The sequence below is a fragment of the Rhineura floridana genome, chromosome 11, assembly GCF_030035675.1.
Source record: "Rhineura floridana isolate rRhiFlo1 chromosome 11, rRhiFlo1.hap2, whole genome shotgun sequence".
Lineage (NCBI taxonomy): Eukaryota > Metazoa > Chordata > Lepidosauria > Squamata > Rhineuridae > Rhineura > Rhineura floridana.
Genome location: NC_084490.1, coordinates 69,621,501 through 69,646,122, shown reverse-complemented (window position 1 = coordinate 69,646,122; position 24,622 = coordinate 69,621,501). Strand labels below are relative to the sequence as shown.

The window sequence follows — 24,622 nt, the reverse complement described above, 5'->3', positions numbered from 1 at the left end:
GTTTCTCATTAGCACACATGAGTACATGATTTGTTTGTTTCAAGTATAAGAAGAACAATGAGTTCCTCACTATTCCTTTCATGAATATTTTTCCTCCTCTCATTACATGCACTGAACCCCTTTTGAACATTACTGTGAACCCCATTTCATTGAGTTTCGACACAGCCATAATGTTACATTCGATATCAGGAACAAACAGCACATCTGTCATAATGGTATTGAAACCTGCTAATTTCACTGTACCCCTACTTTTGATCAGTTTCTTAGTCCCATCAGCCATTATTATATGATCCTCTACGTCACAAAATGTATGAAACATGGATTTATCTTTGATTATACTATTTCTTGCCCCACTGTCAATTGCCCATAAATCTTTACAGTTATTTCCCTGCTCGTTGTTAATACATTGCTTATTCTTACTAGCATAGATCACCTGTACACATGGTTTTCTTCCTCTTTCTCTTCTTCTTGCTTCACAATTCCTTTGAAGATGTTGCTTGGAACCACAAAAATAACATGCCTTTTGTCCATACAGTCTCTCTTGCGCTTCTTTGTTGTTCTGCTTTTCCACGTGTTTAGACTCAGTCCTTTCTTGCTTTGCCATTTCTTGCCTTCTTTGAAATTCTTGTAAAAGTTTTCCTTCTATGTAATCCATATTGAGATTTGCATCGTCCATTGCTTCCAAAGAGCTCACCAGACTATCATAACATGAATCTAGTGAAGATAATGTGATATACACTTTTTGCGTTTGAGAATGTTCAATTTCACGTTCTGACAACTCAGTAAACAGTCTGTTTATTTCCAACAAATGCTCTGACATGGTTGTATCTCCAGATAAGCGCATCTGATACAATCTTCTGGCAAGATATATTTTAGAACTGGCAGTCTTTTTCACATAAATATTTCTTAAAGTTTCCCAGGTTTCCTTAGCTGTTGTTGCATCACGCACGTGCAGTAATTGAGAATCATCAATAGCAAGAACAATTAACGCCTTTGCCCTCTCATCCAGCCTTCTCCAATCTGCTGGAATAGGCACCCCGGCGGGTGGGTCTTCTGCGATAGCTTTCCACAGGTCTTCCTTTCACTAGAAAAGCCTGCATTCTCTGTTTCCAAGTGCCATAATTTTTCCCTGTCAGCCTTTCCAAGGGAATCCCGGCCGATAACGTAATAGACATACTTTCACTTTTCACAGTTCACCGCCTTTGTAATTAGAGCTTCTCACCTCTGTCCTTCAGTCCCACAGCTCTCTCACAGCTTTCAGCTCAGCTTTCGGTTTCTCCGTCTCTCTGCTGTTTTACTCGCTGGTCTGCAGTTCTGGCTTTTCTCTGCCACTTTTCTGCAATCCTCCGCTCCAGGTAATCCTCAGCACCAGGTAATCCTCAGCACCAGGTAATCCTCAGCACCAGGTAACCATCAGCACCAGGTAACCATCCTCTGCTACCACTTGTTGGATGTTGTATCTGGCGCAAGCAGATGCCCAGGATGCAGAACAGTATAGTGACAGGCTAGATGCCAGTTGAAGCAATGAGCCAGACAAGTAATAAGTTTTAAGAGTCACTTTACTGACAATAGAATATATCTCAAGCTCTCTCTCTGTACAAACTCCTCGACCCCCACACTCTGCAAGTGTCTGCTGGCCCTCTATATAGATAAGGCCAGCTGCCCGAGCCTAGGTTGCAAAGCAATGTGTCCTTGAAGATGGCTCGAGCTCTGCCAACTTTCGCTTCTAATCCATGTAGCTCACTTGTGGAAATTTAACCTCTGCTTCCTCGGTTTAATAGCCAACAATAAATACCATTGAATATGCAAATGATCAAACCTGTCCTCCCCTCCCCCTTCCTTGTCCCCTCCAATATGCTCCTTCCCCTCCCCCTCCTCCCCCCATGGTCCATTTTTCCTATCCTAACCATGATTGCATAAGAGTAAATCCCATTGAACTCAATAAGCATGCAAATGATCAGACCTGCTTTCCTCCTCTCCTCTCCCTTCCTCCTCCCCTCCCCTCTTCCTTCTTCCTCTTCCCCTGCCCATTCCAGCCCGCCCTCCCCTGCTGGTCAGTTTTACGTATCCTTAACATGATTGCATAGGAGTAAATCACACTCAACTCAATAAACATGCAAATGATCAAACCTGTCCTCCTCCCCTCCCCCTCCTGCCTGCTCCCATCCCAGTCCTCCCCTCTGCCTTTCCTTCCTTCCCTCCTCCTCCTCCCCCTCCCCTCCCCATCCCCTGTGTTCAGTTGCACCTACTTTAAACATGATTGCAGGGGAGTAAATCCCACTGAACTCAATAAGTATGCAAATGATCAATCCATTCTCAGCAAACTTGCACAGGATCCCATTTCTTACCTCCTGGATTAAAAAGCAGGGAAATTCACTAATAGGCAAAAAAACCTTGTGGTTTAAGAACGTACCTATGGCCCACAGATATTTCTATTAAACTTTAAAAAGCAGGGAAATTGGGCAGCTATAGCGAATGCACCGGGGAGCAAGAGACCTGATCTCCTCTCTGAGATATTGGACTGCCCTACAAATTTGTCAAAATGCAAACACCATTTGGGTTGGTCTTTCACAGTCCAATCCACTTGCTGTGTAGCTTGGAAGAATTTGGTAACATGTGCCTCTGAGCATATGGTGAGTGGTGGCAACATCTTTAATCAGCCCAAAGAACAGAAACAAGACATGTGCTGTGCTGATCTTGTTTTAGCAGGGAGGAAGCAAGAATATTAAAACAGTTGATATAGTTTAAATATTTAAACTTTAAATATGTTTGATTTACTTTGCAATTTTAGTGAAGTTTCCTATAGGAAATCATTTTCTTTTGTTTCTATTTCCATGAATATGTGAAGTACAGCAACACAAAATTTACACTAAAATATCTCCAAACATAATTGTTGAATAATGGCACTAACTTCTACAGAATAGTCTCCAGTGGACCTCAGGAGTGTCTCAATTTGCACAAGATAAAACAGTGAGAGGTGAAATATATTCTAGCAAAATTCTAGGTGTACTCTATGTTTTTAATTGACCATGCCCACCTTGCCTTAAATGAAGTGGTTTAAACATAGCAGGCTGAAAACATGCATCCTCTTTTTTCCAACAGCTAGAGTCATTGCTGAAGTAGCAACATATTGTAATCAGTCTGATTTTACATCAAACTGCAGTTTCAGATTCAACTCTTAATGCACCCAAAACAGAAATAGAACATAACCTCCAATTTGAAACACAAAAGGCTGTCTTCATCATCATATGACATTGACCAATAAAAAGGCTTTGAAATTAATAAAAATAAATTTGACACAGATTTTCTAGTTTAGATTCTCTATAGAAACATTAATAACACAGGAAAGAAGCAAAGTAAGAAGAACACCAACAAACATACAAAAATATAATTCTCCATCTTTGGAGATGGCAGGTGTTGCCACCACTCACCATATGATCAGAGGAACATGTTACCAAATTCTTCCAAGCTACACAGCAAGTGGATTGGACTGTGAAAGACCAACCCAAATTGTGTTTGCATTTTGACAACTTTGTAGGGCAGTCCAATATCTCAGAGAGGAGGTCAGGTCTCCGGCTCCCCTGGTGCATTCACTATAGCTGCCCAATTTCCTTGCCTTTTAAAGTTTGATAGAAATATCTGTGGGCTATAGGTATGTTCTTAAACCACAAGTTTTTTTGCCTATTAGTGAATTATTATTAACATCATCATCATAATCATTATTATCACTATTATTATTATTAAAATTAAAATTTATATCCTACTCTTCCTCCCAAAAAGAGCCCAGGAAAACAAAACACTAAACACACTCTAAAATATCTTAAAAACAGACTTTAAAACATATTAAAACAAAACACCTTTAAAACTTCTTTAACAAAAAAGCTTAAAAACTCAAAAAGCAATTCTAGCACAGATGCAGATTGGGATAAGGTCTCTACTTAAAAGCTTTGTTGAAAGAGGAAGATCTTCAGTAGGAGCCAAAAAGATAATACAGATGGCGTCTGTCTAATATTTAAGGGGGTGGTAGGTGCCACAACACTAAAGGTCTGCTTCCTATGTTGTGTGGAAAGGACCTCCTCATACGTTGGTATCTACAGGAGGCTGTCACCTGCAAAGTGCAGTGATCAGCTGGGTATATAAGGGGTAAGACGATCGTTCAGATATTCTGGTCCCAAACTGCCCCAGAAGCTAATGAGGAGCCAGTGCAATTCATTCAGCAGTGGGGTTACATGTTGGTGATATCCTACCCAGCGAGCAGTCGCACCATTGCATTTTGCACCAGTTGCAGCTTCTGAACCAACCTCAAAAACAACCCCTCATAGAGTGCATTACAGTATTCCAGTCTGGAGGTTACTAGTGCATGAACAACAGTGGTCAGGCTATCACAGTCCAACAGCAGCTGCAGCTGTCTTACCAGACGAAGCTGGTAAAAGGCACTCCTAGCCACTAAGGTCACCTGGGCCTCTAGTGACAAGGAAGGATCCAGGAGCACCCGAGACTATGAACCTGCTCTTTCAGAGGGAGTACGACCTCACCCAAAGCAGGGAATTGACCAATTATCCAAACTCAGAAACCACCAACCTACAATGCCTCCATCTTGCTAGGATTCAGACTCATTTTATTGGCTCTCATCTGGCCCACCACCAAATCCAGACATTAAACCAGAACTGTCACTAGAAGCTAAAATGATGAAACTGAGGTTATCATACTTTGGACACATCATGAGAAGACCTGATTCACTAGAAAAGACAAAATAATGCTGTAAAAAACAGAAGGGAGTAGAAAAAGAGGAAGGCCAAACAAGAGATGGATTGATTCCATAAAGGAAGCCACAGACCTGAACTTACAAGATCTGAACAGGGTGGTTCATGACAGATGCTCTTGGATAATCGAAGGCACATAACAACAACAAAATCACCAGTGTACTGCTGACACTTCTCTCCATATCTCCTGATGACTGCTCCCAAGAACTTCATATAGATGTTAAATAGCATTGGGGACATGATGGTACCCTGGGGCACCATCACTGGGGACTACAGTAGATGGGGATGGGTCATCAAGATTGAAACAGAGGTGAGCAACTTTATCCTCAAAGTTCCTTGCAAACTACACAGTGGACCTTGGAAGGGTCTAAAACTCCATTTCCTGGAGTTGATGTCAACAGACCCCTGACAATCTAAAAATAATAATAATAATAAAATTTTATTTGTGAGTCGCCTATCTGGCCGAATTAACGGCCACTCTAGGCGACGTACATATACAATAAAATCCAGTATAAAACCAATACAACATACTAATATTTAAAAAACTAAACACCTCTTTCAGGTAATTAAAAACTAACATACCCCAGATTTCCCATAGGCCTGCCTGAATAGCCAGGTCTTTAAGGCTCGGCGAAAGCCTATCAAGGAGGGGGCATGGTGAAGATCGAAAGGAAGGGAGTTCCAGAGGGTGGGGGCCACAATCGAAAATGCCCTCTCTCTGGTTCACACCAGCCTAGCTGTTTCAACTGGCGGAATTGAGAGGTCTTGTGTGGCTGATCTTGTTAGGCGGCCTAATTGGTGATGCTGGAGGCGCTCCTTCAGATAAACTGGGCCGACACCATATAGGGCTTTAAAGGTCAGTACCAGCACCTTGAATTGGGCCTGGTAAACAACTGGTAACCAGTGTAGATCTACTAACACGGGCGTGATGTGATCACAGCGGTGGCAGTTACTAATTAAACGTGCCGCCGCATTTTGTATCAGCTGTAGTTTCCGGATCGTTTTCAAGGGCAGCCCCACGTAGAGCGCATTACAGTAGTCTAAGTGAGAGGAGACAAGGGCATGTACTACTCGTGGAAGCAGATGAACAGGAAGGTAGGGTCGCAGCTTCCGTATCAGATGAAGTTGATACCAAGCTGCCTGACCCACTGCCAAAACCTGACCCTCCATGGACAGTTGGGAGTCGAGAATGACCCCAAGGCTACGGACCTGGTCTTTCAGGGGTAATTTTACTCCATTAATCACCAGGTCTACATCTCCCAACTTACTCTTGTCTCCCACGAGCAACACCTCGGTCTTGTCAGGGTTAAGCTTCAGCCTATTCCTTCCCATCCATTCACTAATGGATTCCAGGCACTTGGACACAGCCAACCTTGGTGAGGACTTAAATGAGAGATAGAGCTGAGTGTCATCCGCATATTGGTGACACTGCAGCCCAAATCTCCTGATGATGGCCCCCAGCGGCTTTACATAGATGTTGAATAGCATGGGGGAGAGGATAGAACCCTGTGGCACTCCACAATTGAGAGGCCAAGGGTCTGAAACCTCATCCCCCAATGTCACCCGTTGGTGCCTGTCAGAGAGATAGGAACGAAGCCACCGCAAAATGGTGCCCCCTATTCCTAATCCCTCCAGGTGATCTAAAAGGATACCGTGGTCGACAGTATCAAAAGCCGCTGAGAGATCCAGGAGGACGAGGAGGGTATGTTCTCCCCTATCCAACGCCCTCCTCATATCATCCACCAAGGCGACCAAGGCTGTTTCAGTTCCATGTCCAGTCCTGAAGCCCGATTGGAATGGATCCAAATAATTTGCTTCATCCAAGTGTGTCTGCAACTGTTTGGCCACCACTCGTTCAATCACCTTGCCCAAGAATGGTAAGTTAGAGACTGGGCGGAAGCTCCACTGGACAGCTACTTGAGATTGCAATGGAGGCAGAGAAGTGGGCCATGTTTGCTGCCCTCATCCCCACACAGTAGGCATGGTTATGGTGTTTTATTCATGTCCATTCAGCCCCACAGCACACCGTTTGCCACTTGTGCTCTAGCCATTGTCCAGTGTTAGTTCACTGGTGTACCAAGGTGCAAACCGGGCTCCAAAATGCCGGAAAGAGCACTCAGTGGAAACTGTGTTAAGAACCTGACATGTCTCATTGTTCCACAGCATGACAAGGGCTTCAACAGAGTCACCTGCTCTATCTACTGGGAACTCCCCCAGGGCATTCAGGAATCCAGTGTATTCCATTAGTCTCTGGGGGCAAACCATCTTAATCTGTCGATCACCCGTGTAGGGGAGGATCAGAGCCATAAGTCTAAACTTCATCAGGAAGTGGTCTGACCACAACAATCAGGTGACATCTATCCCCCCCCATTTACAAACCACTCCTTTCTCCATGTGGAGCAAAAACCAAATTGAGGGTGTGACCTTCCCTATGTATCGGACTGGTGCCAACTTGAGACAGCCCCGTAGTCGCCATGGAGCCATGAAGTCCCAAGCCAGAACATAAGAGGCAGACCCAACATGGATACTGAAATCACTCATTCTGGGCTACTCCAATATCATAGCAAAGATGGCCTCTGCCAGCTCAGTCAGAGAAGCTGCTGGGCAGCAAGGTGGATGGTACACCAGCAGCAACCCTAGTTTAGTTTTCAGTGTGCATAGATAGCTTGTCTTTCAAATGATACAGTAAACTGGTAATTCCTACTATGTGCCATGAATAATAAATAATTAAAGGCTCCTGTGAGCACTACATAAATAGTAATAAAATTAAGCTGTAAGCTGTTAAAAGTTTATTTATTAAACTTGTATACCGCCCCATAGCCAAAGCTCTCTGGGCGGTTTACAATAACTAAAAACAAATACAATTTAAAAGTTGGCTGGATACCTTCTTTATTTATAACTTTATTAATTTTAAAGATAAAAATCATGGATATTCTAAAATAAAAAAATGCTTACCAAAAGATAGGAACAGCTAAAACAAAAAAGAGTAAAACCTGTGATAGTTCTGCTGTGTTACATAGTGCTCAGAATGTGGCTTTTCAACCTTTGGCGTGTGCAAACTATAGCACAGTGACTGAGAGATCTAGGTTTTGAGCAATGTCATTCTCAATGGATATGATAGCAGATGATATGAGCCTCTCATCCACCATGGTAGATAGGAAGTACATTTCAATGAGCTTCATTTTTGAGAAGTTATGCTCACCACTGGGAACTAACTGGAAATGTAAGGAGAATGGCTGAGGCACCACCTGGATTTTTTTTGCAGCAGAAGCAAAAAATCTTTTTTGTACTTATAGAATAGATGAGCCAGCAGCTTTTCAGCTTCTCACCATTGTCTAAAACCCTTCCAGCAAAAGTTTTCTGGAACTAACATTTGTTCTCATCTAGAGGAAAAAGCCACATCCTCAGTTTCACTCACCCCACTGGAAACCACTGTATCTTCAAATGTAGAATGCATTACTTGTTGGAATGTATGAGGTTCAACTCCAACTTGGTGGGTTGAGGCTGCATGAGGTTAATAAGGGTAGCTAGAGAGATAGACCTCTTGCTGGTTGAGGCTATACCTATCCCTTTGATCCTGCCATCTCTTCCCTTCCTGCTAGGCTGATAAGCAAAGGAATGTTAATCTGAGTTCCTTCCCACCTTTCTCAGTTCTTCTCTTTCTCTCGAGAGGGGAGCAGGCATCTTCTCTTTGTCTCTTCTCTCAACCAGGATGAGGACGAGTACTGGGACCGGTGCTCGTTGCTCCAACATAGTTAGTTAGCTAGAATGTAAGGACTCTTTCCTATCAAGCATGTACTTCCAGAATAAAGTAGTTGTTTCCTATTTTAAAGCTTAAAGTCTCTGTCTGACTAATTTGCAGGGAAGGTAGAATCTTAGCAAAGACTCAAACACACACACTAAGCTCGCTCAATACTCTTCATTCCACAGCGCATACACAACTTTGCTACGCATCTCAATAGAGAGCAATTCCGACAGGTTATGGGCCCAGCCATGCAAATGGAGATTTGAGCAATTAAAGGAGCTATTGTGTTTGAATCAAGGAAGCTAAGTTAGAAACCTTCAGAGTTTTAGTCAGTGAAGAGTTGAGGCTTTTTTTTACTTAAGGATGGCCACCGTGATGGAGCGGCTAGGCATCGACAAGCTTACGGCCGGAGGGTGGAAACTCTGGGAGTTTCGCATGAAGAAACATCTGAGACAACAGAAGCTGTTGGAAGTTATTACAGGATCGGAACCAGAAGGTGCTTCTCAGGAGGAACAAAGAATTTGGACTGAGAAGGATGAAACGGTACAAGACCTCATCACTAAATCTGTGAGTAATAATCAGATTCCTCTGATTATGAATTCTAAGAATGCCAGAGAGATGTGGAAAACTCTGGAATCCCATCATAATCCCAAAAGCCAGGGGCATTTAATTGCAATGCTATGTAGCCTTATTAATTTGCAAATGAGGGATGATTATTTTGAGGAACATCTTACTAAATTCATGGTGCTAGTCCAAGGGATAGAAGAAAGAGGAACAGAGTTACATGAACCATTTCAAATAGCTTTATTTCTGGACTCTCTTCCAAAATATATGGAGACTTTCGTACTTATAATGCAACAACAAAACAAAACTCTAAATGAGATTATTTCAGAACTGAGAGAGCAGTTCTCTCAGAAAGCAGCTACAGAAAAAGGACAGCTCTCCTCTTTCCTAAGTAAAGAAGCTAGCAAAGAAGCTGGTGGAAAACCAGTCAAATGCAGATTTCGGGAACAAAGGGGATCCAAAGGTGTGAAAGCCAAGCGTTGCTATCTATGCAATTCAGAAAAACACCTCAAAGACCAATGTGACAAGAAAGGGAAGCCTGAAAGAGAAAGAGGATTTAAAGGGACAGAAAAGTGAAAGGGCTTTCAAGTAACCCATGTTGAAAAATGTTACAATAAAAATAAATTCTATATTGACAGTGGAGCAAGTGCTCATTTAATAAAAGAAAAACATTTGTTTGAGGAATTAACCCCACGTGGAGGATCCGTCACAGTGGCGGATTCGAGGGAGGTGCTCATAAAAGGGGCAGGAGATGCTAAACTGTTTTGCCAGACTCCAAGCGGCACTGAGGAAATTTATCTCAGGAACACGCTCTGGACCCCAGGGATCTCAAACAACCTAGTGTCTGTTAGCGAAGCTACAAACAATGGATGCAAAGTGCTATTTGAACAAGATTCTTGCATAATTTCTAGAGATGGTGAAATTATATGCACAGCTACCAAAAGAAATGGCATGTATGAAGTGGATCAGGAAAGTCCACAAGCTCATGTTGTGAAAGAATGCTGTAGCAAGTCTTGTTTACATTTGTGGCATCGGAGATTAGGGCATAGAGACATTGCAAAGATTAATATCCTTCAAAGGAATAATTTAGTAAAAGGCATGAAAGTTGAACCCTGCCAAGAAAAATGGAAATGTACTTGCTGTGTTAAAGCTAAAGGGACGAGACCAAGGTTTCCTGAGCAGAGTGAAAGGAAGTCTAAGGGCCCCCTAGAGTTGATTCACAGTGACATTTGTGAAATGCCAATCACTTCAACTGGTAGAAACAAATATATTGTCAGCTTTATTGATGATTATTCAAGATTCACTGTGATATATATGTTGAAGAAGAAGGGGCAAATGCTTCAGAAACTCAAAGAATATGTGGCAATGGTGACCACTAATTTTCAGAGAAAACCACAGATTCTACGTTCTGATAACTGGGGAGAGTACATGTCACATACGATCCAGTAGTTTCTGCTTGAAAATGGGATTGAGCATCAAACCACTGTACCCCACAACCCAGAACAGAACGGAGTCTCAGAGAGAAAATTCAGAACCCTAATTGAGATGGTGAGATCCATGCTGGAAGATGCTAATCTCCCACAGAAACATTGAGGAGAGGCAGTGTATACTGCCACCTATCTACAAAATTGTTTGCCAACAAAGGTGAATGGCAACAAGACTCCATTTGAATTATGGTATGGGCGCATACCCAGTTTGGCTCATATTAAGGTGTTTGGATCAAAAGTGTATGGTCACATTCCACACCAGAAGAGAACCAAATTGGACAACACTACAAAGGAAGGAATCTTCATTGGATATTCTTCAAAACAAAAGGGATACAGAATCTTAAATCCCAAAACAGAAAGGATTGAAATCCAAAGAGCTGTCTACTTTGATGAAGGTCATGGTGCATTCCAACCAGAAGGGGCACCATTCCAAGACCACGACAGCGAAGAAGATGAAGTAGAAATACCATACAGTACTACAGATTACAGCAACATGCCAGCACTGGAGGACAGTGAGGAATCAGAGCAAGAAGGGGAACCTGCACGGCCAGAAGGGGCAGCAGAGAGTCCTGCACCAAGACGCTCTAACCGCACCAACAGAGGTGTACCTCCACTGAGACTGTCCTACCTGGCAAGAGCTGATGAACTTCCAGAGCCAGAGACCTGGAAAGATATTGAAGCCTTACCCAAAGCTGAAGCTGAGAGGTGGATGCAGGCAGCCAAGGAAGAGCTGGAAGCTCTACACAAGAACAAAACTTGGACACTTACCAAGCTTCCTCAAGGAAGGAAAGCTGGAGGTTGCAAGTGGGTATTCAAGAAAAAGCCAGATGCTGAAGGGAACATTGAGAGATACAAGGCAAGACTAGTGGCCAAAGGATACTCTCAAAAGTATGGACAAGACTACTATGAAACCTTTGCTCATGTAGTCAAACATACAACAATCAGAACTCTCCTAAGTGTTGCTGCTAACAAGAAAATGCAGGTGGAACACATGGATATAAAAACAGTGTTCTTGCATGGGGAAATAGAAGATGAAATCTACATGCAACAACCACCAGGCTTTGAAATACCAGGAAAGGAAACCCTAGTATGCAAACTGCAAAAGAGCATCTATGGACTGAAACAAGCTGCAAGAGCATGCAATGACAAACTGAACCAAATGCTCTTGAAACAAGGCTATAAAAGAGGTGAAGCAGACCAATGCCTATATAGCAGATTCAAGAACAACAAATGGACTTATATTTTTATTTATGTAGATGATTTACTACTGGCTTATGAGAATCCACAAGACAAGCAAGAGTTAGTAAATAATCTAAGCAAGGAAGTTGAAGTGAAATGTCTAGGCGACATCACATACTACCGTGGAATACAAATTGAAAGAGAGGATGATGAATCCTTTTTTCTAAACCAAAAACAAAAGATTCCAGACCTACTTGAGAGTCTAGGACTGAAGGATGCACATCCAGCACCTACACCAATGGAAGTAGGATGCTTTAAACCAGACCAGAACAATCAACCCTGGGAAGACAACGAAAGGTACAGACAAGCTATAGGGAAACTCCTGTACATCAGCACAATAACCAGACCAGACGTGGCGGTAGCAGTGGGATACCTTTGCAGAAAAACCAGCTTGCCAAACAAGAAAGACTGGGAAGCAGTCAAGAGAGTGGCAAGATATCTGAAAGGCACTGCAAACTTAAAACTAAAGCTATCAGCTACTCGAGATCCTAAACTTCTAGGATATGCTGATGCTGACTGGGCTGGAGACACCAAAGATTGTAAGTCAACCAGTGGAAACTTGTTCTACTATGGACAGTCACTTATCTGCTGGACAAGTGGAAAGCAAGAGACTGTAGCACACTCATCTACTGAGGCGGAATACGTATCAGCTGATGAGGCAGGCAAGGAAATGCTTGGGCTACGCAAGCTTCTAAGAGATTTGGGCATATCTGAACCAGAGCCTATCAGAATACTTGAGGACAATCAAGCCTGCATAAGACTCGTGGGATCAGAAGGGCAAAGTTCTCGCATGAAGCACATTGATGTGAAGTTCCACTACCTTAAGGACATAAGGGAGAAAGGACTTCTAGAGATGACCTACTGTCCAACAGAAGAGATGACATCTGATGCTTTGACCAAACCATTGGGGAAAGTCCGACACCAGAAACTACGAGGCAAGATGCACCTTGTAGAATGAACCAAGTTCTTGTCGAGAAGGGGTGTTGGAATGTATGAGGTTCAACTCCAACTTGGTGGGTTGAGGCTGCATGGGGTTAATAAGGGTAGCTAGAGAGATAGACCTCTTGCTGGTTGAGGCTATACCTATCCCTTTGATCCTGCCATCTCTTCCCTTCCTGCTAGGCTGATAAGCAAAGGAATGTTAATCTGAGTTCATTCCCACCTTTCTCAGTTCTTCTCTTTCTCTCGAGAGGGGAGCAGGCATCTTCTCTTTGTCTCTCCTCTCAACCAGGATGAGGGCAAGTACTGGGACCGGTGCTCGCTGCTCCAACATAGTTAGTTAGCTAGAATGTAAGGACTCTTTCCTATCAAGCATGTACTTCCAGAATAAAGTAGTTGTTTCTTATTTTAAAGCTTAAAGTCTCTATCTGACTAATTTGCAGGGAAGGTAGAATCTTAGCAAAGACTCAAACACACACACTAAGCTCACTCAATACTCTCCATTCTGCAGCGCATACGCAACTTTGCTACGCATCTCAATAGAGAGCAATTCCAACATTACTTTTGGCAACAATACAGGATCAGAAATACCACAGATAGGTGTGATAGGTTGGGGTTCCTTCTCTTTTACTATTTCAGCAGGCCTCTTGTTGGAGGCAGAGCTTTCACCATCTTCTACATTGATGGAAACACAATTATCTACACTGTCCACATTTGAGCACTCCTGCACCCACATTCACACTATCACTAGATGAAGAACCCACTGTTTCAGAAGGCTGAAAGAACTTCTTCATACTACCTGCTTTTTAGAAGACAGTTGCTAGGCTTGGTCATTATGGTTAATTCAGCTCTATATTCTGGGGCAATGGGACTTTTCAAAGTTTTTTAAAAAGTAGCAATGCACAAAGACAGCCAGGGAGACTGTAGTATATGGTGATGCTGTCCTTTTCAGACTAGTTATAACACTCCAACAGAGGGCCTACTTCTTGTAGCTGAGAAGGGAATGTTGAAGTTCAAGGAGCAGAGCTTGCAGCAAGAGCCATTTCGTATGTGTGCTGAACATAATAGAGAATATAGGCCTACAACTCTATGAGGCCTTTAACTCCTTTGAGAGACACCCACACCACATGACAGAGACTTCACTGGGAACCTAGAACTGGAGCAGGGGTGTACTGAAAAAGAGCAACAAATAAGAGAGAGTTTGCTCTGGCCCCTTTTCATAGATATTGCTGGTGGGAAGCCTGGTAGTAGCAGGGCCTATTATATTGCTATGTTTTGCAATCCTGCACAAGCCATACAACTTGGTAACAGTGCAGCAGTGCAGGGCTACCCAGAAGGGGGGGTCAGCAATTTGCCCCAGGTCCTCACAAAGTAAGGGCCTCCTTGCCTCAATTCCTATGTTTTCCATTGGCCCCTGCCCTGACCCAGCCACAATGATCAGCAAAATGCTTGTATTTTGTTTACAGTTTTCATAAAATGAGGGAATGTAAGATGACACCAAAGTTCAACATGTAATTGTGACATAATAGGCCGCTCCTCAGTCATGATGAAGTAAATATTTTACATAGTTGTGTATGAAACAGAATAGATGCAAATGTGAGGCTTAAGCTGGCTGTAAAATTTATCCTTGGGAGGCTGGAAGGTGACCTGCTTATTAACTAGTCCTGCAGCCCAACTGTAAGGGAGTCTAAACCAATCATGGTAAGGTAAAATCTTTCTTTATGTCTGGCCAGCAATAGAGATAAGATTGGTCAGACAGGCTTATGATTGGCCCAGGCCAATTAACCCTGGTTACAGAGTCTATTGTAAGGAGAGAACAAACAGGGAAGGCTTTACGGAGGGATTCTGTGGCAAGTAGACAGCTTGTTCTTGTCACAGAAAGAACTGCAGGCCTGCTGGGGACAGGGTTCAAGTAGTGAGTGAGTGAACACCTATGATTTCTAGGCAAGGTGTCCCTAGACAGTAATTGTCTGTGGCAGTTACCACAAGGAAAAGCATAGGAGTGGGGTAAGGCCAGCCTTTAAGGGAAGATTGTGCTTCAGTGAGTCGTGGAGATGGCCAGCAGGCCACAACCAGTGAAATTGAGCACCAGGAAACAGAAAGAAGTTCTGCCACAGAATCAAAGAAAAGTAGGGTTGGAAGGGGCCTCTAAGTCCATCAAGTCCAACCTCCTGCTCAGTGCAGGAATCCAACAAAGGATACCAGACAGATGGCTGTTCAGCTGCCTCTTAAATGCCTCCAGTGTTGGAGAGTCCACCACCTCCCTAGTAATTGGCTCCAATGTCATAGTGCTCTAACAGTTAGGATATTTTTCCTGATGTTCAGCCAAAATCTGACTTCCTGTAACTTGAGCACATCATTCTGTGTCCTGCATTCTGGGATGATCAAGAAGAGATCCTAGCCCTCCTCTGTGTGACAACCTTTCAAGTATTGAAGAGTGTGATTGTATCTCCCCTCAGTCCTCTCTTCTCAAGGCTAAACATGCCCAGTTCGTTCAGTCTCTCCTCATAGGGCCTTGTTTCCAGTCCCCTGATCATCCTTTTTACCCTCTTCTGAACCTGTTCCACTTTGTCTGCATCCTTCTTAAAGTACAGTGATCAGAACTGGATGCATACTCGAGACAAGGCCTAACCAGTGCCAAAGAGGGGGGAACTAGTACTTCACACAATTTGGAAACTATACTGTTAATGCATCCTAAAATAGCATTTGCATTTTTTGCAGCCACATTGCACTGTTAGCTCATATTTGGCTTGTGATCAACAATAATTTCAAGATCCTTCTTGCATGTAGAACTGCTGAGCCAAGTATTCTCCATCTTATAACATTCTTTCTTATAACTTGATTTCTTTTTCCTGGGTGTAAAATGTTGCACTTATCCCTGTTAAGTTTCATTCTGTTGTTTTCAGCCCAGTGCTGCAGCCTATCAAGATCACTTTGAATTTTATTTCTGTCCTCCAGGGTATTAGCTATCCCTCCCTATGTTGTATCATCTGCAAATTTGAGAAGCATTCCCTGCACTTCTTCATCCAAGTCATTAATAAAAATGTTGAAGAGCACTGTGCCCATGGGGTTGCCATCTTTTCCTTCATCTCAGGCAACAAAATGCCTTGGACTGGCCCTGCCCAGTGGTTAACTCCATAGGCATAGGATTGGGAAGCAGGAGACAGAAGTTTGAGCCCCACCAGGGGTAAGAGCCTCCAACTCACCTTTTGAATGCCTAGAAAAAACACAAATGCCATGTCAGAGGTAACTCCCAGGACTCAACCCTACACTGTAAACACCACAGAACAGTTCCCTAACCATGCAATCACAAATATCACAGGACATTTGTCTTCGCTTCCATGCCCTCAGCCCCACTTATAGACATGGGAGAACAGGGTGTAGAAAAGGAGCCCTGCTTTGGAGGAACAGCTCATGTTTTACATGCTTTTAATACTGGGTTAATGCCACAATTGGAAAGAGGGACCCCCCCACACACAAACATATATGAGAGCCAATCTTCAGGAGCATAGCCAACCCTTGCATGGGCCACCCAGCTCTTTTGGCCCACCCCTCCCCATAACGACCCCTGTAAAGCACCCCTTAAAGTTCCATGATAGCCAGCTCTTCCATGTAGCATCCCAGCAAAACATCCCACCCATCCATCTAGGGATGGAGGAGAAATTGGATTCAATTTGCATTTAAAGTTAAATTTATCAAATTCGCACTTTCTGAAACAATCTGAAATACAACCATCCTTCAAAATGCACACTTATCTGAATTTTGCGATGCAGTTCTCTAACAGATGTTTACAAAAAAGAATATATTAGGGGAAAGTGTGCATAAAATGAATATATTAGTGAAAATATCATACAAAATGCATTCTGTTAGGAGAATTTGCTTGCAAAAATGTGTATATTAGTCAAAACTGAATACAAAAATGTGTTTATTGGGAGAACTTTGCACTAAAATAATTAAGAATTTTAATAAGGATTTTTAAAATAAAAGTCCGCAAATTGCTGCAGAAATGTGAAGAACCAAATTTCACATTGGAAAAATGAGAAACTGAGAGATTAAACTGACAGATCCTTCCATCCCTACCTCCAACATCCTCCCATCTGACTACTGCCTCATACACCCTGGGTTGCTACTGGGAGGAAGGGAAGGATATAAATCTAATAAATAAATAAATTACACACACCTGGCAGCAGCAGCTCCCTACCCACTTCCCACCGAGAAGCCTTCCTCCTTACATAACAGGGAATCTGAGCAAACAGAGAGAGGAGAAGCCAGTGTCCCTAAACCCATTATGCTCCCTCCTATCCTTTTTTTAAAAAAAATGCAAGAGGGGAAAAGAGAAGCATTATAAACTAAATAAACAGATAAAAAGAAAGGAAAGGAAAAAGAAAAAATATGATAATAAAAACCAACAACAACTCACATTACGGATCCAATAACCATCAGTACACCCATCTTAAGTTAAACATATAAGTTAATATAAACTTTCCAAATGTCCAAATAGGCATCATAGAATCATAGAATTATAGAGTTGGAAGGGGCCTTGTAGGCCATCGAGTCCAACCCCCTGCTCACAGCAGGAAATCCACAGCTAGAGCATCTCCCACAGATAGCTGTCCAGCCTCTGCTTGAAGACATCCAGCGAAGGGGATCCCACCACCTCCCTAGGCAGTCGGTTCCATTGCCGAACTGCCCTTACTGTCAAGAAGTTCCTTCTAACGTCCAATCTGAATCTACGCTCCTGCAACTTAAAACCATTAGACCTAGTCCTACCCTCTGGGGCAGCAGAGAACAAATCTGTACCCTCCTCTATGTGACAGCCCTTCAGGTACTTAAAGAGTGCAATCACTCCGGCTGCCGTAGAGATCACATCACTCCTGTGTTGAAGGAGCTGCATTGGTTACCGGTTGTGTACCGAGCCCAATTCAAGGTGTTGGTCTTAACCTTTAAAACCCTATACGGTTGTGGCCCAGCTTATTTGAAGGAGCGCCTCCAGCATCGACAGGGATGCCGCTCAACAAGATCAGCCTCAGAAGACCTTCTCTGGATCCCACCTGTCAAAACAGCTAGACTGGTGAGGACTCGAGAGAGGGCCTTCTCAATTGTGGCCCCCACCCTATGGAAGTCTCTCCCAAATGATCTACGCCATGCCCCATCTATAATGAGCTTCTGCCAGACCCTGAAGACCTGGTGTTTTAGGCAGGCTTTTGGAATGGGCTAGTTTTTACTGTGTTTTTAAATTTTTAACTGTTTTATATACTGTTTTATCGTGTACGTCGCCCAGAGTGGCTGGCTATCCAGCCAGATGGGCGACTAACAAATCTCATAATAAATAAATAATAAATAAATGTCACCAGTCAGCCTTCTCTTCACCAGACTGAACATGCCAAGTTCCTTCAACCTTTCCTCATAAGACTTGTTCTCCATACCGGCTATCATCCTCATTGCCCTCTTCTGAACCCGCTCTAACTTGTCTATATCTTTCTTAAAATGAGGCGCCCAGAACTGAACGCAGTATTCCAGATGAGGCCTGACTAATGCAGAATATAGTGGGACTATTACTTCCCTCGACCTGGAAACTATAGCTCTGTTTATGCATCCCAAAACCGCGTTTGCCTTTTTTGCCGCAGCATCACACTGCTGGGTCATGTTCAACTTGCGATCCACTACAATTCCAAGGCCCTTCTTGCACGCACTACTGCTAAGCCGGGTATTTCCCATCCTGTACCCGTGCATTTTGTTTTTGTGGCCTAAATGCAGAATCCTGCATTTGTCTTTATTGAATATTATTTTATTAATTTCAGCCCAATTTCCTAGTCTATCCAGGTCCCTTTGGATTTTATTCCTGTCTTCCATTATGTTAGCTATCCCTCCCAGTTTCGTATCATCCGCAAACTTCATAAGGCTTCCCTCCACCCTGTCATCTAAGTCATTGATAAAAATGTTGAAGAGTACCGGCCCCAGGACAGAACCCTGTGGCACTCCACTCAAAACCTCCTTCCAGTCTGAAGCAGAGCCACCGACGACCACTCTTTGAGTACGGTTTTCCAACTAGTTGTGAATCCACCTGACAGTATTTCCATCTAGTCCACATTTGACCAGTTTGCTAATCAAAAGGTCATGGGGGACTTTGTCAAACGCCTTGCTGAAATCTAGATAGATGACATCTACAGCATTTCCACCATCTACTAAGCTAGTGACCCGATCAAAAAAAGAGATGAGGTTAGTTTGACAGGATTTTTTCATCTAGATAATTGCCAATGGACTCTTTTATTATCCGTTCTAATATCTTTCCCAGTACTGAAGTCAGAATGACCGGCCTGTAATTCCCCGGATCTTCTTTTTTACCCTTTTTAAAGAGCGGGACAACGTTTGCCCATCTCCAATCCTCCGGCACCTCTCCCGTTCTCCAGGATTTCTCAAAGATTATGGCAAGAGGTTCCGAGAGTACATCAGCAAGTTCCTTCAATACTCGGGGATGCAGTTCATCAGGCCCTGGAGATTTGAACTCATTTAGGTTAACTAGGTATTTCCTGACTATCTCCTTATCAATCTTGAACTGCAATCCCGACCCCTTACTGAGATTGCTACCGATGCAAGGTTGCACACTGTTCCCTTTTTGGGAGAAAACAGAGGCAAAATAGGCGTTGAGCAGTTCTGCCTTTTACTTGTTATCTGTCAACATTTTGCCATCCTCATTGAGCAGCAGTCCCACCATTTCCTTGGTCTTTCTCTTGCTTCGAACATATCTGAAAAACCCCTTTTTGTTGTTCCTCGCTTCCCTCGCCAGCCTCAGCTCATTCTGGGTTTTAGCTTTCCTTACGCTATTCCTGCAAGCCCGAGCCGCTCGTCGGTACTCTTCCTTGGTGATGCGTCCTTCCTTCCATACTTTATACATGCTCTTTTTTATTTTTACCTCCTCCACCAGTCTTCCGTGTAGCCACACTGGCTTTTTCCAATGTCTTCTGTTTTTCTTCCTCTTTGGAATTGTTTGCGATTGCACTTTTTGTAATACCTTCTTCATGAACTCCCACGCTTCTTGGGCTCCTTTTTTCTTTAGTGTATCTAGCCACAGGATCCTACCCATCATTTCCCTGAGCTTGCTAAAATCGGCTTTCCTGAAATCCAAGGTCCATATTTGACTATATTCTTCTTTGGCTTTCCCCAGAATCACGAATTCCAGCATTACGTGGTCACTTTCCCCCAAGGTACCGACCGCTTTAATTCCCGTGACCAATTCGTCCCTGTTAGTTAAGATCAGCTCCAGGATTGCCAATCCCCTTGTTCCTTCTTCTACTTTTTGAAAGAGGAAATTATCAGCAAGGCCCATCAGGAATTTGTTGGAGGTCCACATGAAATTGATGTCTATAAGAAATATCTTCACATGCTGTGAGTTCCTCAGACCATTGCATGATAAATGGTGGGTGCTTATCTTTCCAATCTCCCAGTTTAACTCTCTTAGCAACCATAAGGGCTCACAAAATCCGCTTTTGTTATCCAGCCCTTAAGGCCCATACTAGAGGAATATAATTTAAGAGTACATGAACATCTGCAAATATCAGGAATTTTGCCAGCACAAAATTAATGAAGATAACAACTTCAGACTAGAAAGAATTTGTCACTGGACAAGCGCACATCATGTGCCTCAACGAGGCATTCTCAACATTACACTTCCAACATCTATCTGTATTCGACAGTGCCTTCCTATATAGGTGTTGTGGAGTCCAATATACCCAAAATATTTTTTGTTGAATCAATTTCAAATCAAAAGAAATATTCCATATAGATTCCAAAGCATTTTTTCATTGTCTAAGCTGTACAATACATTCTAATTCTCTATTCCACACCTAAGTTTCTGAACTTCTACTTTACAAAGATCCATTAAACATTTATAAACAACAGTTACGGGTATAACTTTCTGTAAGTACTGCTTCCTCCTATCTTTACAGTCTCCTGCTAAGACCAGCTGAAATCAAGCCAGGGTGAGGGAATGGGTTCTTTGTCTACCAATCCTGGATGGCAAAGAAAAAAATAGTGCCAAAATCATCATCTTTATTAAATAAGATCTAGGACAGAGGGGATCCTGAAAGGAAAGGACACATATGGGGTTGCCAGCAATGGTTCAACAGACAGTAGGATAATACTGTAGGTATAGTGATCCTTATGACATGCTAGGAACGTCTGTCTGTCTGTCTGTCTGTCTGTCTGTCTTCCAAGGATCTCAAGGTGGCGTACATGGTTCTCCCCTCCCCTGTTGCAGAAGTGTCTATCATAGAGCATGTATGGGTACAACAGCCTGCCTGTAACAAGTAGCTTATCAGTCCCATAGAAAAAAAGCCAGGAACACCCTGGTCACTCTGCTGGTCATGGGTAAGCCTCCCCCCTGATCTGCATGAAATGGATAACCTGTGGGAGAGCAAAAAGAGACACAGGGAATGCATAACAAGCAATAGGTTGCAGCTGAAGTACATAGTCCCTAAACCTAGATGCACAAGAGATATTTATGAAGGAATGAGAGAGAGAAGGAGTGGTGCCACCTCCATGCTCATGCATCACAATCACCACTGACTGTGCGTTTGCTTCCTCCTTGGGGGGTGGGAGGCTGCAGTGGAACTCTGTGTGTGTAGTTACTTTTGTTATGCTGCCTGCATCCAAGCTGTAATCCTGCAAGGCAAAAACACTCATGAGTATTTGGCCAGCAGTGGCAATGTTTGGAATGGAGTGCCTTGCTTTGGCCAACAGTGAGCTTACCTGCACATTGGGACTAGTGCCTTCTGCATGGTTTGGGGACACTGTAGAGGAAGAAGAGTGTTACAGCAATATAGTTCAGACATGCTATTCACACGGGGGGGGGATATGGGAGTGTTGCCCTCTTCCTTTGCTTACCTGTGAGGGCACTCTGTCCTAGCATCCCAGTTGTTGGGAGTAGAGTGGAGATTGTTGTGGGTTATTTGTGCCTGGAGCATGTGAGATACCTGTTAGGGCTCTAGGCAGAGAAGTGTTAACAACATGTGCAAATTCCAGTGTGTGATTAGGAGGCAAACTTTTTTCAAAGTGCTCCTTTTGGTGCAAATTACCCTTTCTCCATAGTTTACCCATAAACAGTTTCCCCTTGTGACCTTGTGAGAGACCTGAGGCCAAAGAGATAGACCCATGTCATACACACTGACATCCGACTTGTAGACTCCCTGTATGAGTTTTACATACTGGAGGTGGTGTGCTATGACTGGGTGTATCCTATGCTCTGTTCTGCTAACATGGGCAGGATGGGAGGTGGTGTGGGACCAGCTATTTTTAATAATTCAATGGGAGGGGAATTCACACCAAATCTGGGACTGCAGTAAAGTTCCACAGTCAAAATGGGCATGGCTGGGAAATGAAGAGGTATAGGATTTGGCAAATGTGTCCTCTGCCAGCATTGTTTTCTATAAGCATATTAGGATACTTCTACTGGTGTAGATATCAATACGGGGGCATATTCCAAGATCCACTGGTGTAGCAGAGCTTTCCCCCACTTCCTATAGCCCTCAACTGTCAGATCATCTGTGTAAGTTTGCACTTAAAAGTAAAACATTTTGGCTTTACAAATGAAGGGTGCCTCCATTTTCAGTTCAAAAAAAAGGTATACCTCAAGAAGCTTAATTAGTTGCACCTAAAATCTGAGTTACACAATCATATTATTTACACAAATAATACTTTACATACTCTTGTAAGATAATTTCAGACTGGAGAAGAATGCCAGAGCTTTACATATTTGAATGATCATACATATACATACAAAACTGTACATAGAAAACTAGCATATGATCACAGTTTAGCCTAGCCTCCCTGATATGAGGTTTTACTTTATGCAAGGAGTTATGCCTGTGAGAGAGTGTTCCAACAAGTGAGCTCCCCTCTCCTGCAATGTGAAGAGTTACACCTCAACAGAAACTGAACAATATTTATTCTGATTGTAGCTTGACTTTTAGTCCCACTGAAATACATGGAATGAAAGAGCACAGTTAAATACATGTATCCCATTGAAATCAAAGATGTTAGATGCACCAAACCTTTGCTGCACTGTACCAATTGATTTGCCGTACTATCTGGTGAGTTTGTAGTTGAGCAGGGATCTGAAAGCAGATCTAGGTCCAGTGACCCATATCCTCTGATTCTAAATAAAGTTAAATCTCTCCTGGCAGCATGATATGGAGTATCCCAGGTTCTCTTTGAGTACAACTCAATCAGTAATTACTATATAAGAAAAGAAACTTGAAGTTTACATACTAGGAAGATTTCACATAACGTGGTTTTGCAATTCGTACGTTGCTGTGAGTAATTACATCTACATTGGGATTGTCTAGGTCATCAGTATTCTCTGCACCAACACAGCCTCTGTTTGGATGAAAAGGAGGAAAAATCAAAAGGCAAATATATATAATTTATAAGACAGCTGGCTGAAGCCACTAAAGCTCTAATTTTTTTGTTATTTATTTGAAAGGTGCACACAGAGATGTGTGCAGTCATGTCCAAAATAAACACAAGGCCAGGAAGTGCTTGTAGTAAAAAAATAGATGGCAACATTTTACCACATATGCAAAATAAACTGATTTGGGAACGTTGAAAATAATGAGAAAAACAGGTAGAATTGTAATTCCTTCCACTGCCTTTTATATTTAACCCTGAGAAAGTTTGTGAATTATATGTAATAGTTTAACCAACTTTCTAAAGTATGGCTGTATCCAGAAACAAGAAATGTAAAAAACCATAATTATAAAAATAAAGGAAATAACCAAACATTATCCCAGAGGCCATGATTTCTGGCCCACTATGCTGAATGTCCCCCTTTAGGATGCACACCTTAACGTGGTCAGGGGTTTGAGAGTGTTGAAGAAGCTGAGAGCAATGCCATCAGGAGTCTGGACCAAGAGGCTAGACTCCTAGCAGGGGCACCCACAGCGGAATGGTCAAAGCTGAGACACCAGACTAAGATGCATCCAAACTCAGAGGAAGGCAATGGTAAACTACCTCTGAATACCTCTTACCCCGAAAACCCTATGACCAGAGTATCCAAAATGCAACACGAGATAGTGCTGGAAGATGAGACCCCCAGGTCAGAAGGCACTCACCGAGCTACTGGGGAAGAACAAAGGACAAGTACGAGTAGCGTTGTGACTAATGATGCCGCTGGGTCAAAGCCGAAAGGAAGCCCAGAGGCTGATGCGCACAGATGCGAAAGGAGATTCTGGAGTTGTACGACACACACAATAGGAACATGGAATGTGAGAAGCATGAAGCAGGGAAAGTTAGAAATTGTCAAGAAAAAATTGGAACGTATCAACATTACAATACTTGGTGTGAGTGAATTAAAATGGACGGGAATGGATGGGACATTCTCAATCGGGCAACTACAAAATATTTTATGCAAGAAATGAGAAATCAAGAAGAAATGGGGTTGCTTTAATAGTAAGAAGTGATGTAGCAAAAGCAATTAGAAGCTACAACGCAAGGTCTGAGCGAGTGATATTAATGAGATTAAACGGGAAACCTATTAACATAACCATCATCCAAGTCTACGCTCCAATGGCAAACGCAGAAGACAAATTGGAGAGATTTTACGCAGAAGTACAGGAGGAAATCGATCACACACCAAAAAAAGATGTTCTGATAATCATTGGGGACTGGTATGCAAAAGTAGGGAACAGAGAAGAACTAGGAATTGTGGGGAAATGGGGCTTAGGAGACAGAAATGAAGCAGGAGGAAGACTGTATGAATTCTGTGAAGCCAATAATTTGTTTCTTGCAAACACATTTTTTGAGCAACTGAAAAGACGACTGTACACGTGGACATCGCAAGATGGTCAATCTAGGAATCAAAGTGATTATATAATTGGTAACAGAAGATG

General features: G+C 42.8%; 1 protein-coding gene across 1 annotated transcript in view; it reads right to left on the bottom strand.

The window, feature by feature from the left end:
* Nucleotides 1-24,622, bottom strand: part of SPMIP7 (sperm microtubule inner protein 7) — a 74,006-nt gene that overhangs the window by 26,314 nt on the left and 23,070 nt on the right. Inside the window, exon 7 of the mRNA XM_061590424.1 lies at nucleotides 23,004-23,111. Coding sequence (XP_061446408.1) covers nucleotides 23,004-23,111 — 108 coding nt within the window. The remainder of the gene's footprint in view (nucleotides 1-23,003; nucleotides 23,112-24,622) is intronic.